Source organism: Andrena cerasifolii, chromosome 3 (genome assembly GCF_050908995.1).
Source record: "Andrena cerasifolii isolate SP2316 chromosome 3, iyAndCera1_principal, whole genome shotgun sequence".
Lineage (NCBI taxonomy): Eukaryota > Metazoa > Arthropoda > Insecta > Hymenoptera > Andrenidae > Andrena > Andrena cerasifolii.
In genome coordinates, this window is record NC_135120.1 from 20,411,185 (window position 1) to 20,424,478 (window position 13,294).

Sequence of the window (13,294 nt, forward strand, 5' to 3'; positions counted from 1 at the left end):
TCCTCCATCCAAGGAGATATGAATACCTTGGATTGGCAGATATTGTTCGGCTCTAGAACCCTTCGAGAACCTACCCTCGTCCCCTGCCTGTCCGCTCGCAAGAACACTGGACGTGGATGGGCCCTGGCAAAGACAGAAAGAGAAAGGGTTGATGGGGGTTCCCCGGCTGAAGGGTAAGGCGCAAAGAACGCCGGTCTCCGCCAGGGATGGGGGATGGACTGGACGGCTATTGGGTTAGCGAACTGGCGCAGGACGTGACGGAAATGCCGCGAAGAGTGTCCCTCTGCGTAAACATAGCTACGCTCAGACATGGGACGCCGCTGGAATGTTACCGCTCCGGGCTCCGGCGTTTCAAAAGTCGACCGTTGGTTTTTTCGATCGAGTTAGTGTTTCTGTAGGGATGATCGTTGATTCGTTTGGGTCGCTGAAGATCTTCGGGGGGTGTTTGCTGACAGAGACTCCGAGGGATATTTTACCACGGTTTTACTCCAACTTCTACTTTCTCTATGGAGTCACCGAGCCAAAGTTAAGCGAGTGCTTCGCGTTCTCCAGTAGCTCGTGTATGAGGAATATTGGTAGTATCAAGTATCTATATACCTGAATGAGTCGCTCCAACAACGGCATCCCGGTCCTCCGACAAAAATATTGCTCTTAACTGTCTGGCTTACTAATTGCTTACACGCGCATATGTGCACAGCGCAGCGAACACAAAATGCTGGACATATTCTATTATTGCATTATATTGGAAAACAATAAACGCATGCGAACACGTGCTTTCATTGCTCGGTAAACTACTTAGTATTAATACGCGCTGTGGAGAAAGAACAAAATGTGCCCTTTAATAACGGTGCGATTGAAATTTGTTCAATTGCTTGAATCGCGCGCAAATACACGGGCAGGGTAAATTAGCGGGCGTTTGAATGAATCTTTCCTCGGAGGCGTTCGGACGTATTCACGAAAAGCCGCGTTTGGATCGCCGCCAGCAAGGAACTTTTCTATCTGAATAATCCCCGCGGGCAATTAAGAGTCGCGTTATTAAAGGATTCCTTTTATTTACAGTTCGGTGTGCTGCTGGTTGTGCGGCTCGCCCTCCTTCACGGCGCTCTGCCCAAGTTCTCGCCGCAGGATAATCCAGCAGCTTTTCATCCCTGTTTCCACGTCAGGTGAGTACCAGCCAGCAAGTCCTTTACGCTACGCGACTCGTAACGAGGTTTACAATTACAATGTTTCAAAACTCATAGCGATTGCGGACCCACGGGAAACAGTATACCGTTGTCGTCGCTCCGAAAGCAACGTGTCGGATGAACGTGAAATCGAAATAAAGGGGGAACAAGATGACTTTGTCTTTTGATTACTCGCGTACACGGTTCATGGGATGTTGCTGTTATTTCTGGCATAATTGGTAGTTGCTTTTAATATATCTTATTGCTTGAATAGAAAGGGGTGCTCGACTTAACGAGAGGAATATTTGGGACAGAAATTAACCACAGCACGATAGGGTAGATGTCCCAATTACCTGCTGCTAGTGTCTCTGTCACTTGACTTATGTTACTTAATAAGAACGTGGGACTGTTCTCCTTCTTCTTCTTCTTCTTATTATTATTATTATTGTGGGATCAGGAACCCCCATGGAATAAAAGGGAGCCCGGACTAAGAGACCAGGGAGAATCGGCGTAGCCGTGGTGGCAAATGCGACTGACACCCCGACCCTGACTCTCTTTTTCCGTGGTTCTCGAACACTTAGGAATTACTACGGTAAAAGTACCTATTATGGAACGAAATTTCGGAAAGATTAGAATTTTCATCAAATTCGAGTTAATAAATTTACAAAATGTTAAAAATCTTTTAACTATATAAAAGGCCAGTTCTTTTAGAAATAAAAATGACTTTTTATAACTTAATCTAATGTATAAAATTAATTTTATTAACAAAATACTAATAGGACTCGTATGTACCTATTATGAAACAGTATATCCGCACCTGTACCCCTGTTCCATAAATTATGTCCCCATTATGAAACAGGGGAAAACACGTAAATCTAATGCTTTTAAATTTACTTTGTTATTCGATTCTAGTTTCTAAGGATTTTAATTATATAATGACGGAAAGAACAAAGTGAAATTAATTCATAACATGCACCAAATAATGTTTCATAATAGGTACTTTTACCTTACATCTATTCCTACATTATTGTACACTAAGGTAGAATGTCCCAATTTCTGCTCATGTCCCCATTTCTGCTCATTTCGTATTTTTCTTATTATTATAAGCGTCACGTTTGTACTGTAGTTACAGCAATATAATTCTAAATTATTTGAACATTTACGCGAGTGTTGCACGAGCTTGGGGCTAATCAAAGTGCAGCATAAGCAACGAAAAACTTTTAAAAGGAGAGAGACATGATTTTCGACCGTATTTTAGCTGGTTGTGGTAAAAAACAGGGTCACTATTGGTATTCGATAACACAGTTCGACAGCCATCTGGACTTGTAACATTCAATAGCCGTTTCTTATAGGTTTCCGTCCCCTGAAAACTAATCCGCAAACCGTTTGTCGCTATCACTCTCAGTTTTTGAGAAATTCGATTTTGAAAAAAAACTGCAAATTTTCAAATTTGAACATCTTTTGTGTCGAAACGGTAATACTTATTCAGTTGCTTGTTGCGCCAAATTTTTCTATGAACCCTCCCGAATACAACGATATAAGTTATTATTGCATTATGAACATTTAAATATGTTTAAAAATCGATCAAAGGTAAAAGGACGCCCGAAATGCACCCATTTTTCAAGATTTTTTTTCAATTTATTTCCAAAACTAAGGGTCTAGCAGGAAATCTGACTATTCCATGAGATGCAGCAGACATTTTTCCATCGGAAAGCATCAACAGAAGTGGTATGTCACGTTTTGTTTTCAACACAAAAGCGAAATAGTTTGGCAAAACGCGCGGTACCAACAGTGATAGTGAACAACGGCGCGCGATCCACCGCCGCTCAGCGTAACACAATCGCTTAACGCGCGTGACTACCACTGTCGGCACCGCACGTTTTGCCAAACTATTTCGCTTCTGTGTTGAAAACAAAACGTGACTTACAACTTCTGTTGATGCCTTCCGATGGAAAAATGTCTGCAGCATCTCATGGAATAGCCAGATTTCCTGCTAGACCCTTATTTTTGCAAATAAATTGAAATATATCTTCAAAAATGGGCGCATTTCGGGTGTCCTTTTCCCTTTCATGGTTGTTTAAACATATTTAAATGTTCATAATCCAATAATAACTTATAGCTTTGTATTCGAAAGGGTACATAGAATAAAAGGCAACATATTATGTGAGCAGAAATTAATACAAATGGTGAGCAGAAATACGGATATTTAAACCATTATATTTAATTATAAATTACTAGCAGTTAAACATCTTGAAATATCTTTCTTAAATAGTTTTAGACCGGTTGATTTATTATTAAAGAATTAATCAATTACTCTGCAAATTTTCATCACAAACAAATTTTTTACACCTTCTTTTCGACGAGTAACCTCTTAAATGAGCAGAAATTGGGAAATTCACCTTATTCTTTATACGTTATGTTTTGTTGAAGTGGGTAAAATAAACAAAGTCGCAGTAATAGGGACACTAGCAGAATTGGGACACCTACCCTAGTAACGATACTACTACTATATTTATTCCATGCTTCAATATTAACAACTGCGATACGACTTCCTAGGGCTTTATAATCTGATTCTCCTCCAAGCCACGGCTGTATCTCGGCCCCGCGCTAGAGTATGGTTATCACTAATGGACATTACAGGGATGCATTCAACGCACCAAGATACAAGCGCAAACATCAGACCGACTCCTCGATCTACGTCGTATCTCCGACCCCCTTCCAGTTCACCCTGTATTCTTCAAGAGCCATCGTTTAAATCGCGTCGCAGCTTTCAGGCTGACCCGAATCTACGATAGTGCTCGTAGTTGAAACGCCACGCTCTTACCTCTTTAAGCTGGAGCCCCGAGCGATATCTCGAAGTTCGGGGGCGTCGGTCGAATCCAGGAGCACGAAGGGAGCCTCCCGATTCTCGTGGCCGAGTTAAACCCGCCGCTTCGCCTTCAACTTTCCCAGCTGCTTACCATCGTGCAGCAGGGATAGACCTCGGAAACGGTGTGGGGAACGGGGGTGGTGACGGTGCATTGGTACACCCTCAAAAGCGCCGAAGCGCTCGTGCAACTTTTCAAAAAATTCCACGGTCCGCGCGACGGAGCGGGGAGGAGTTTGCACCCTTTCAAGGGACCGCTCGGTTCTCGGCAGCCAGAAAGAGCCTCCCTCTCGATTTTCGATCATTTTCTTCACTGGCTCCTTTGAAACTTGCTCACTGCACGCCCGTGCTCATTCACCTCCACCGGGGGGCTGTTCCTCGCGGAGGACAGGAGGAAGAGCGGGGACGACCGGGGGTTGCGCCTCCTCGTGGCCCGTCGAGTGGGTCGACGAAAAATTCCGAAATATACGACTCGATTTTACGGTCCGACGGGCATGTCCGGTAAATCCGATTCCCCTATCTACCCCGAAGACTGACGATATCGACTGGCCGGCCGATAGCTATCGCGCCGCGAGAAAGGAGGAATATGCCCCGGTGGTTTACGCCGCCGGGAAAATAGCCCCGGTGTCTCGATGTATCGCTCCATTTCGATATCTCGATATGACGCGGTGCGCTTCCTTTCGACCCGACGCCACGGTCGTTCCGGGTCCGGCCCGGCTGACTTCCACTCGCGCTCACGGAAGAATTATTGTATTATTCGAGGAAGAGAACACGCTGCTCTGGCTCTGCTTTCAATTAGACTTGGCTGTTTTCGAGCCACCCATTCGGTGCATATCGTCACGGAGAATCGTGTCGGTCCGCGAGCCACGACCACGCGAGCCGACGTTGTTTACGATACATGGATCCTTGAATCAATAGCTTTCTTAACAGAGGTACTGACGTTAATTTCGAATAAATACGTACTATACAGCGAATGGACGTTGAAGTACTCTGTTATTCGTGGTATTATTTTCTCCTTCGGCTCTGTATTTCTATACAATCCCCTCTCAGTCGATCCAAACCTTGCTGCAAAGGGCAGAAAGCTCTCCCCGTTCCCAAAATGAGGAGGAGAAATCAGAGGAAGGGAGGTTCACTTGAGTGAAGCACGGCCAGAGGGTGGCGCTCGATAATTTTAGCATATTGAAATATTGTTTCGTTCTTTTCGTTCCGTTCCGCCGTATCAGCGTATCGAAAGGATCCCTGGGCTTCCTCCCCCGAAGTCTGCTCCCGTATTTATTCTTCTTCCTGGCTGTTACCGTGCCCAGGCTTCCGCCCATCCTTCCACGGTCTCGCTCTTTTCTTCCGCAGCAGCCAACCGAGCGTGCCGACGCGAGGGGCTGGCCGAGGCTACGCGGGATATTATGCGAAATACTTTTCTGGCCGGCTCGGTGGAACCAGCGGGAACACTTTACGAGATGTATAATTCGGACGGATGTACCGTCGTTCCGTTGAATTTACGACCGTTCCAAGCCTATGGCGGACGAACATTCGAAAGGGTCCAAGGTGTTTCGCCTTCGAGTCATGTTCCCGCACCCCTACAGCGACTTTTCGCCACTGGCTGGCCACGGACGGGTGGCACGGATATTTCATTTTTCAGGGCGTCTATTAATATCGCGCTACCTAGAGAGATTCGCGAAATTTCTTCTCGTCTCGTGGTGCTTTGGATGTGGCTAGATGACTCTGAATGGTGGTGGCGTTACTTGCTGGGGAGCGAGGAAGATTCCGGGGATTGTGGCGTGACGTGGTTTCTATTTTTTGGTGGACATTGGGAGAATTAATTGTTGCGTTCCTGTGATTGCTAGATTAAATGAACATCAGCGTATGAGCTATTCCACGTCAAAACGAATAGATGAAAAATTTAGTTTCTCTTAAAAATTACAGCATTTGTCGATAACCTTGCAAAAACAATGTATACTGAATTTCAACGGCCTAGGTCAAATAGTTGTCGAAATATTTAATTAAAGTTTCGAAAATTCAAACAAAATCGGCTGACGCGTCATCACTTAAACTGTAATATCTCGGTCATTTTTAAAGATAATGCCACCGACTTATATTCATATTAAAGCCGAAGGAATTCTTTCTCAAACCGTGTATAGAATATTTTGTTTATTGTTAATAAACTGAACAGTAATCGATGTAAATCCTGTAATTTTTAAGAGAATCGGTGAAACTAAATTTTTCATCTATTCGTTTTGACGTGGAATAGCTCGTACGTAGTCGCGTAGAACATGCCTGTCGGGAGAAGTAGAACGGCGAAAACGTGAAATTTTAAGTATCGCGCTTTTGGGAAGAAACAAACTGGAAGGGTGGGCGATGGTGTCGAGCAAAGTGCCCGAGGCAATATAAGTTTTGTTACCCTCGCTTATTTTCGCAAAATGCCGCAATTATGACTTTATTGCGGCATGCACGGAACTACAATTTCAGCCGAGGGCTCAGCCAAGTTTCGCGTTATTCGCGCTCGTGCCGTGAACGACAGGTTCGATAACAGTTTCTTCGAAGGAGAAATACCTCGGGCAAAATTGAACCTGATACTTATTGCGAGTAACGCGTACGACTAGCATCCTGGAAGGAAAACTATGCTTCCTTCGCACTACATCTAAAGCGGCTATACAGAATAGTGAATAACGCGAGAAGCAGTCGCAAGAATGAAGCGATATTGCATTTAGAAAGGCATTGAAGAGCACAGCAACCACTCAGAATTAGGGAGGTAGAATACACAAACTACTGGAGCTCCTATGATCTTCGTACACCTTATTTACATCTTCCATCTTCACCATAATTCTGTGTACGTTGCCGAGGGAACCGAAAATACAGCTTTCATCCCTGTAGTGCCTATATCGCGACAGCTGGAAGGGTGGAAGGTATTCGTCATGCTACCGCGATCTTCGCGGTGGATATACAATATTAGAACGCTTATAACAGTATTTGACAACGAATGCGTCACTGCCGAGCCGCCAGGGGCGGCAGCGGAGCCGGCTGGCAGGGTGAAAGACGCCTGAGATGGGGTGCAAGTCGAGTTACTCGGCGGTCGAAACGCTTAAAAGGCCGCGTTACAACGTTCTCGTGTGTCTTGTGACGCGGTGATTAATTCCACGCGGAATCCCACCCTAACCAACGTATCTCGTTCCACGCGCAACGGTATTACATCCCTCTATCGGTGTGCACGCGTCGTTTTCGCGTTAAAATATTAATAGCGTTGGGACAACCGCCGCCGGAAGCTGGTTCAACGTGCTCCGAGTGTTTCGCATATCGCACAAAGCCCTCGTGAATTTTCCAACCCCCACCCGCCTCCACCCGCTGGTTTTTACTAGCTTTGGCAGGGGATGGTACCAGCCGAAAGAAAATAAATGGTTGCACAATAGAATTCTGTTTTCGCTAGGATCGCCAATGGAAACGTATAGGTATGCACTTCGCACCATTGTGCGCTCAATCTATGGACTTTCGTTTTTCATTATCAATTTAGCGGCGATATAGTGCCAGTTGTATCACACCGCTAGGAATATCGCCGACTTTGCTTATCCCCTGCTTTTTATGCAGCTTCTGTATCCTTTAAGCACCCAGAAACACTTTTTACGACACGGCCGAACTGAAACTACGCACCGCGCTATAAATCGTACGTAAATCTTGGCTCGTGGAATTTCCAGCGGGTCCCTGGTTTCAGTCGTAGTCGACGGAGGCTTTTTACAGGCTCAACAACTATTCAGCCGGACTGAAAATCCGCGTGTTCCTTACATTTAATGCAGGAGAGGTCTGTTTACAACTAAGCACGCGACGTCATGAATACCGCGCTTCTCGTACGCGAGCTGCGCGACGGCCCTGGAATGACTTTACGTCGGTTATTACAGAATTTTATTGCATTCTCAAATCGCCACGGGAGTCTATTAGAATTCATTCAGCGCGACAGGAAGCCTCTGTTTACGCTCGTATGCTTGAAGCGCCTCGAGGATCCATAAAGCTTATGAAATGGGTTATTCCTCGGGTGTCATGAGCCCTTCTGCAAGGGGAAGAATCTTCCGAAATATTAGAATACCTTGCCGCTCTGGGTAACGGTTCGTCAAAAGACGGAGGAGTTAACTGGTAAGCCCAGAGGACTTGCCTTACACGCTCGCAGAGTGGCGTCCCAAAGGAGCCTATTATTAATGTAGCGTAATTCATCAGACACGCTAGATTCGTTGCGCACAGACGCTGAAGACCCTAGCACACGATTTCCCTAGCAATCAACCTGGCACGGACAGAGAAACAACAAAGACTGTCCGAGGATTGGCTCGATCTTCCGCTTTCGTTCCCGCGGGTCCCGAGATGATTGAAGTTCAGTTGCGCGTGTCGGCGTTGCTTTGCAAATTACGCGAGCGGCGTCGGGTTCCAGCGGCCGTTCCGCTCGTCAATGGGAGCCACGAGCACAAAGGGGTCGGAGATTACGAGACGATGACGATAGAAAAGCGAAAGACGACGCGCGAACGACACTTCTCCGCCCAGTGTTGTCCCCTCGATCGATCCGCGAGCGTTCGAGTTTGCGCCCCGCATCCGCGGGCGTATAATCCGACGGGGACGTTAAATCCGAGGATCCAGTGTCACGACGGCCGGCGAACGATTAATTTTCGCTGCTGGAAGTTTCCACAAAGAGACGTCGCGAAACTCGTCTTCCCGGCGTCGCCGAAAAGTTCGTCGCAGTCCATTTATCAGTTCAACGTGTCAAGCTGTATCTCTCTTAAGTGGAGCTTCCTTCTTTCCTTGCGGGGGAGGGTCCGACTAAGGCACCCCTTAACGAGTGTTGCACCATAGGCCTCGACGCGTCTAAAGTCGCTTTCCGACCGAGGATCTCATGAATCATGTTAGTCAGATATCATATCGGCCTCGCGGCAAGTCAGATTCTCCGATTTTGAGAAATAATAAACGACTCCTCGGTGCTGCTTGTCCCGCAGTACAGGGACAGCCTGTTTTTCAAGCTGGATAGATAAATTCCGTTCGATACAGCGGGAGAAATTTATTCGCCGTAAAACCGTTTATAGCGGGGATAAATGTTCCCCGGTGAACAAATTCTTGCCGTGAAAAACGTTGGGTTTTATTTCTCTCGCGCTCCCCTGCCGCCCCTCTGCAGCACCCGCTCCCCTGCACCCCTCTTCTTCAGCGTTCTGCGATGTATTTTGTAAGGTACGGCGCAGCCGACACATAAACAATTTGAGCGCGCGGGGCTGCACGCCCGCGGCGCAATCTCTGAAATTTAGAATGGGCGTCATGTAAATACACGGGGCCGCTGGGTCGCGGGAGCTCGCTCCGCCGAAGCGCTTTAACTCGCTGGAGTGCTCCTATCTCGCGACGCTTGAAAACGAAAGAGGAGAACGATAGGTAAAAATAAAGAGACGGCAGAGTGTCCGCTCAAGACGGTTTAAAGACATTGAAGTCAAGAAGCGGAGAGCGGACGCGGAATATTTGACACGTCGGTAGCGAGCTCGGCATTCGGGATACTCGCCCGAGGGGCTGTAAAGCGGAGAGAGCTTCGTAAGGGGGGGGAGGATACATTGAAAGCGTGAAATACAACGGGCGCGGAATCAAAGCTCGGTGAGTGCACTCGTGGAAAGCATCTTCTGGCGTTGATTTAAGCACGGCTTCCGAATTTACGATTTAAACGGCACTTTTATACGCGCGCATTCAGAGTACGCGGGTTCGAGCACGAATTCATAGGCGCTTCTTTCTTTCGCCGAGTGCTTTCCCATAGCGGGCCGGCGCACTCGTCTCGCGATTTATAGAGACACTATAATCAGAATCCGGCCACGAGAAGACCACTTTTGACTGGTCCGATATTTTTGGTCTGTTCCCACTGATTTTTAAATGTGTCAATTATACTAATCTTAATTGTAACACATTTTTTAAAATATATATGTTTGAAAGGTAATGAAAAACGTAACCTAGTAGCTAGTAAAGGATGCCGAATGCTTAAGCATTTGCTTAAGAATAAGTAGCGACTATTAATACCGGCCATAGTGTCTCTAGCGATTTACGGTCGTCGTTCAGGCAGCGTCGCCTGACCGAACGGTCCCGACGACAGGCCGGATCCGGAGTTCGCTTAGCGGTGGGACGGCAAACTTGTACATACAATTAAAGCTAATCATAAATTTCTTCCTCCGAGCTGCTCCTTAAACGTTCCCCTGTCGCGAGCGATATACCCTACAATTAAGGGTTTATCCTTCGTTTCACTGCGCTGCGCGGAAGAAATTACGGGATCGCGTGTTCCGCGCCATGCGGGAGAATAAAATTAAGTATCGGGTGTGATGGGAATGTTTACTTACCACGAGAACGAAACGCAGAGTGCTTTATTCCAATAAGAATGCAAATTGCTGGGAAGATGGATGAGATATGGGTGACGGGAATAACGTACGAGTCGTCGTAAAGAAAAATTTTATGCTACCATGAACTATTTCGTTTCCACTCGGAGAGAGAGTGTGTCTCTGCGCCTTATAGGAAGCCGTGATATTTATGGGTGAGCAGCGGAGTTGGCCAGATAATGTCTCTCGCGGTTAAAGTCGCTGGGGATCGTCAGACGTGGGGCAATTAAAGCGGAATCCTTCGATCGCCAGCCCCGGCAAACAATTGCACAGTCGAGTGGGGCTCTAATAAAGTTTACGGTGGCCGTTGAGACGCCGGATGAGGCTCGCAGACGGCAGTGCTTTCAGACGACCGCGTCGATCCAGCGATTTCAACGGAGGAGAAGAAGAAGAACGATAGCGGTAATGCTATTAGACTATTTCTGACGAGTCCGCTAGTCCTCTGCAAGGTGGATACGAAGTGGAAATGTCCTGGGCACTGGAAACTGCCGCTCTGCGGTAGATAAAGCGCCTCTGACAAAGGATAGCGGCACGACACCCGGCGAGTGCGCGTAATTAGTTATATCCGGAGGGCCCCGGCCCTCTGACGAGTCCCCCGCGGTAGTGAATTTTATACTTCGCGACGGGACAAAGGGACAAAGATGATATCAAACAGTTTTCGCAACGTTTCCGCCGCCCGCGGTTCCCGACATCAAAGAATTAGCGACAGTCTCATTATTGGGGCTCTTTCGTTACGCACCCGCTCCCTTTTGCCGCGGCAAATCTTATTTTCGACATTGCCGCAGCGGCTACGACGTGAAACGCGTAAAAGCCGTTCACACGGCAGGAGATGACGGTAACGTTTTCTCTGAATGCTTGCCCTAGCTTCGCTTTATTCTCTGCGCTCATTTTCCGGCTCCGCTGGCGACGTGGCTTTTCAACTGGGTGCTTTGGGATCCAGTACTGCGCACAAACGCGGTTCAGCACATTTTTAGTACCCAGTAATAGCGATGCAGATTGGATTGGGGGGGGGGGATACTTTAGTTCATAATGTTATCCCTTTGGTATTGTGATCAGTTCTCATTTAAAAGTTTAAAAACTGCTTCTAGACTAAAGGCACACTGTCGCGTTTCATGCAAATCCCTACTCCCCGTGTTACATCTGTATCGCCATATCACGATGCAAGGGCCAGCGAGCGAATACGTTATTAGTGTAAAGACCACAGTAAAGTGGGGTACGAAATCTGCTTGCCCCGTCACTAGCGCCAGCGCGATCTACCCTCGCGGTCAGGAATTTTCCACGCGAACGCAGCCCCGATCGGTGCTCTCAACCCGTGCGTAATGACCTCTGGAATGGAGAAGTAGGGGCCAGGGGAATGTTGACTCGCAGAAAGAAACGAGTGTCGGCTACAGGAGTATCCAATTAGCCGGTGCTCGAGAGAAGACAGTGGATGCTTGGGCCTGGGAATCGCCCGCGGGCATCTTGGCCAACAACTTTGTCCTCGGTTCTCGGGGCTTGTACATACGCGCTCACTCGACTCGCCCGCGTCGCGTTTCCACGGGGCGTTACGGTGTCTAGTACCAGCAAGGACTACTTAACTCCGCTTGGTTGGCCCTCAACGGGCATCGTCGGGATCCTCCAGCCTCCATGTCTGTCCCTCCTCGATCCAAGTTTTTCATTCAAAGCTCCGACCACAAACCCGTCTACGCGAGGACGGCTGGCCTGGCCTTCGTAACGAAACGGAACGCGGCCGCGTCGCTCCTTGGGGAGGTGATGTTCGCGCGTCTGCCTGTTAGGGTTGCCAACCTGTGCTGCATATTCCGGGCCTTCCTCGCGCGATATTAAACTCCGCTTGGCTACGGTACACGCGGGTAGAGCGCAATATCCCGGTGGAAGGCTGAGGCTGAGCGAGTCTGAATAATATAACTCCGCAAGTAATCGGCGCGAGAAACGGGTAGGTATAGCTCGTACATAGGAATGGGATGTTCATGGGGTGGCGGAAGAAGCTGTTGCGTATTGTGTTGTAGAAAGTGTCTCGGAGGAATAGTCAAATTCTAAGCTTCTATTAAAATGTAGACAAAGTACAGTTTAAGTTTAAAGCGTCACTAACCACTGTTATCTCGACTGCTCCCCGAAATCTGAATCCGTACTTGACTTTATTGCTAGACCCATCTCGGCAAGGCTGGGCAGCAGCCGGGGCTTCGCCGTTAGCACGCGTTTACGCGAAGCTACGAAGCCACGGAATGTTACTCAGCCGTTGGAACAGGCAGGCGTAAATTCTCGAATGGCCCTTCACGCAGGCTGCCGCCGCGTCTACAAGCCCCCGCCGTTGGTTTACGTGTACATGCGTGCGCGTACCCCCGTAAGTATATCCGCGTATCGTACGTAACCACTCGACCATCGTACTCAATTACGAGCCCTGTCCCAGCGACGGCGATGAGGAGACGGTTTCAAGCGCAGTCAGACGAGCGGCGGCGCAAGGGTTCGCTCAGCCCCTTTCTCTGATGGGACGTCACAGAACGATAATGGGTTAGCTTTGCGGTCTTAACGACGCCCGAGAATAATGTATCATCGTTGACTCGGGGAGCGGGATAAATCTCGACGCCTTGCGGGATTTCTTGTTCGCGGTAATGGCGGCTCCTGGGTCCCATTACCATTTTCGATTTACGAGCAACGTCGCCGATATTTCACTGGAAATACCCGGTGTAATACAAAATTCGTATGGAATTCGAGCGGCGGGTATTAGTATTCCCGGCGTGTAGCGCCGGTTCACTGGCTGTACCCACCGTGTCAAGGATATTAGCGAACGATACGCGGCCTCCGAGCGTGAACGCTCCACGCGTCGAGTTTCCACACGGCACCGAATCGCGAGCTTCCCTCCTAATGAGTATTCTGAGCCTAGCGCACTTAACGCCACCATTTAG

General features: G+C 48.0%; 2 protein-coding genes across 2 annotated transcripts in view; one reads left to right on the forward strand and one right to left on the reverse strand.

Annotated features, from left to right (window-relative positions):
- LOC143366758 (trypsin-1-like) overlaps positions 1 to 13,294 on the reverse strand; it is a 356,002-nt gene that overhangs the window by 173,158 nt on the left and 169,550 nt on the right. The gene's annotated exons all lie outside the window — the stretch shown is intronic.
- LOC143366727 (protein O-mannosyl-transferase TMTC1-like) overlaps positions 1 to 13,294 on the forward strand; it is a 187,481-nt gene that overhangs the window by 114,740 nt on the left and 59,447 nt on the right. Inside the window, exon 6 of the mRNA XM_076808045.1 lies at positions 1,060 to 1,163. Coding sequence (XP_076664160.1) covers positions 1,060 to 1,163 — 104 coding nt within the window. The remainder of the gene's footprint in view (positions 1 to 1,059; positions 1,164 to 13,294) is intronic.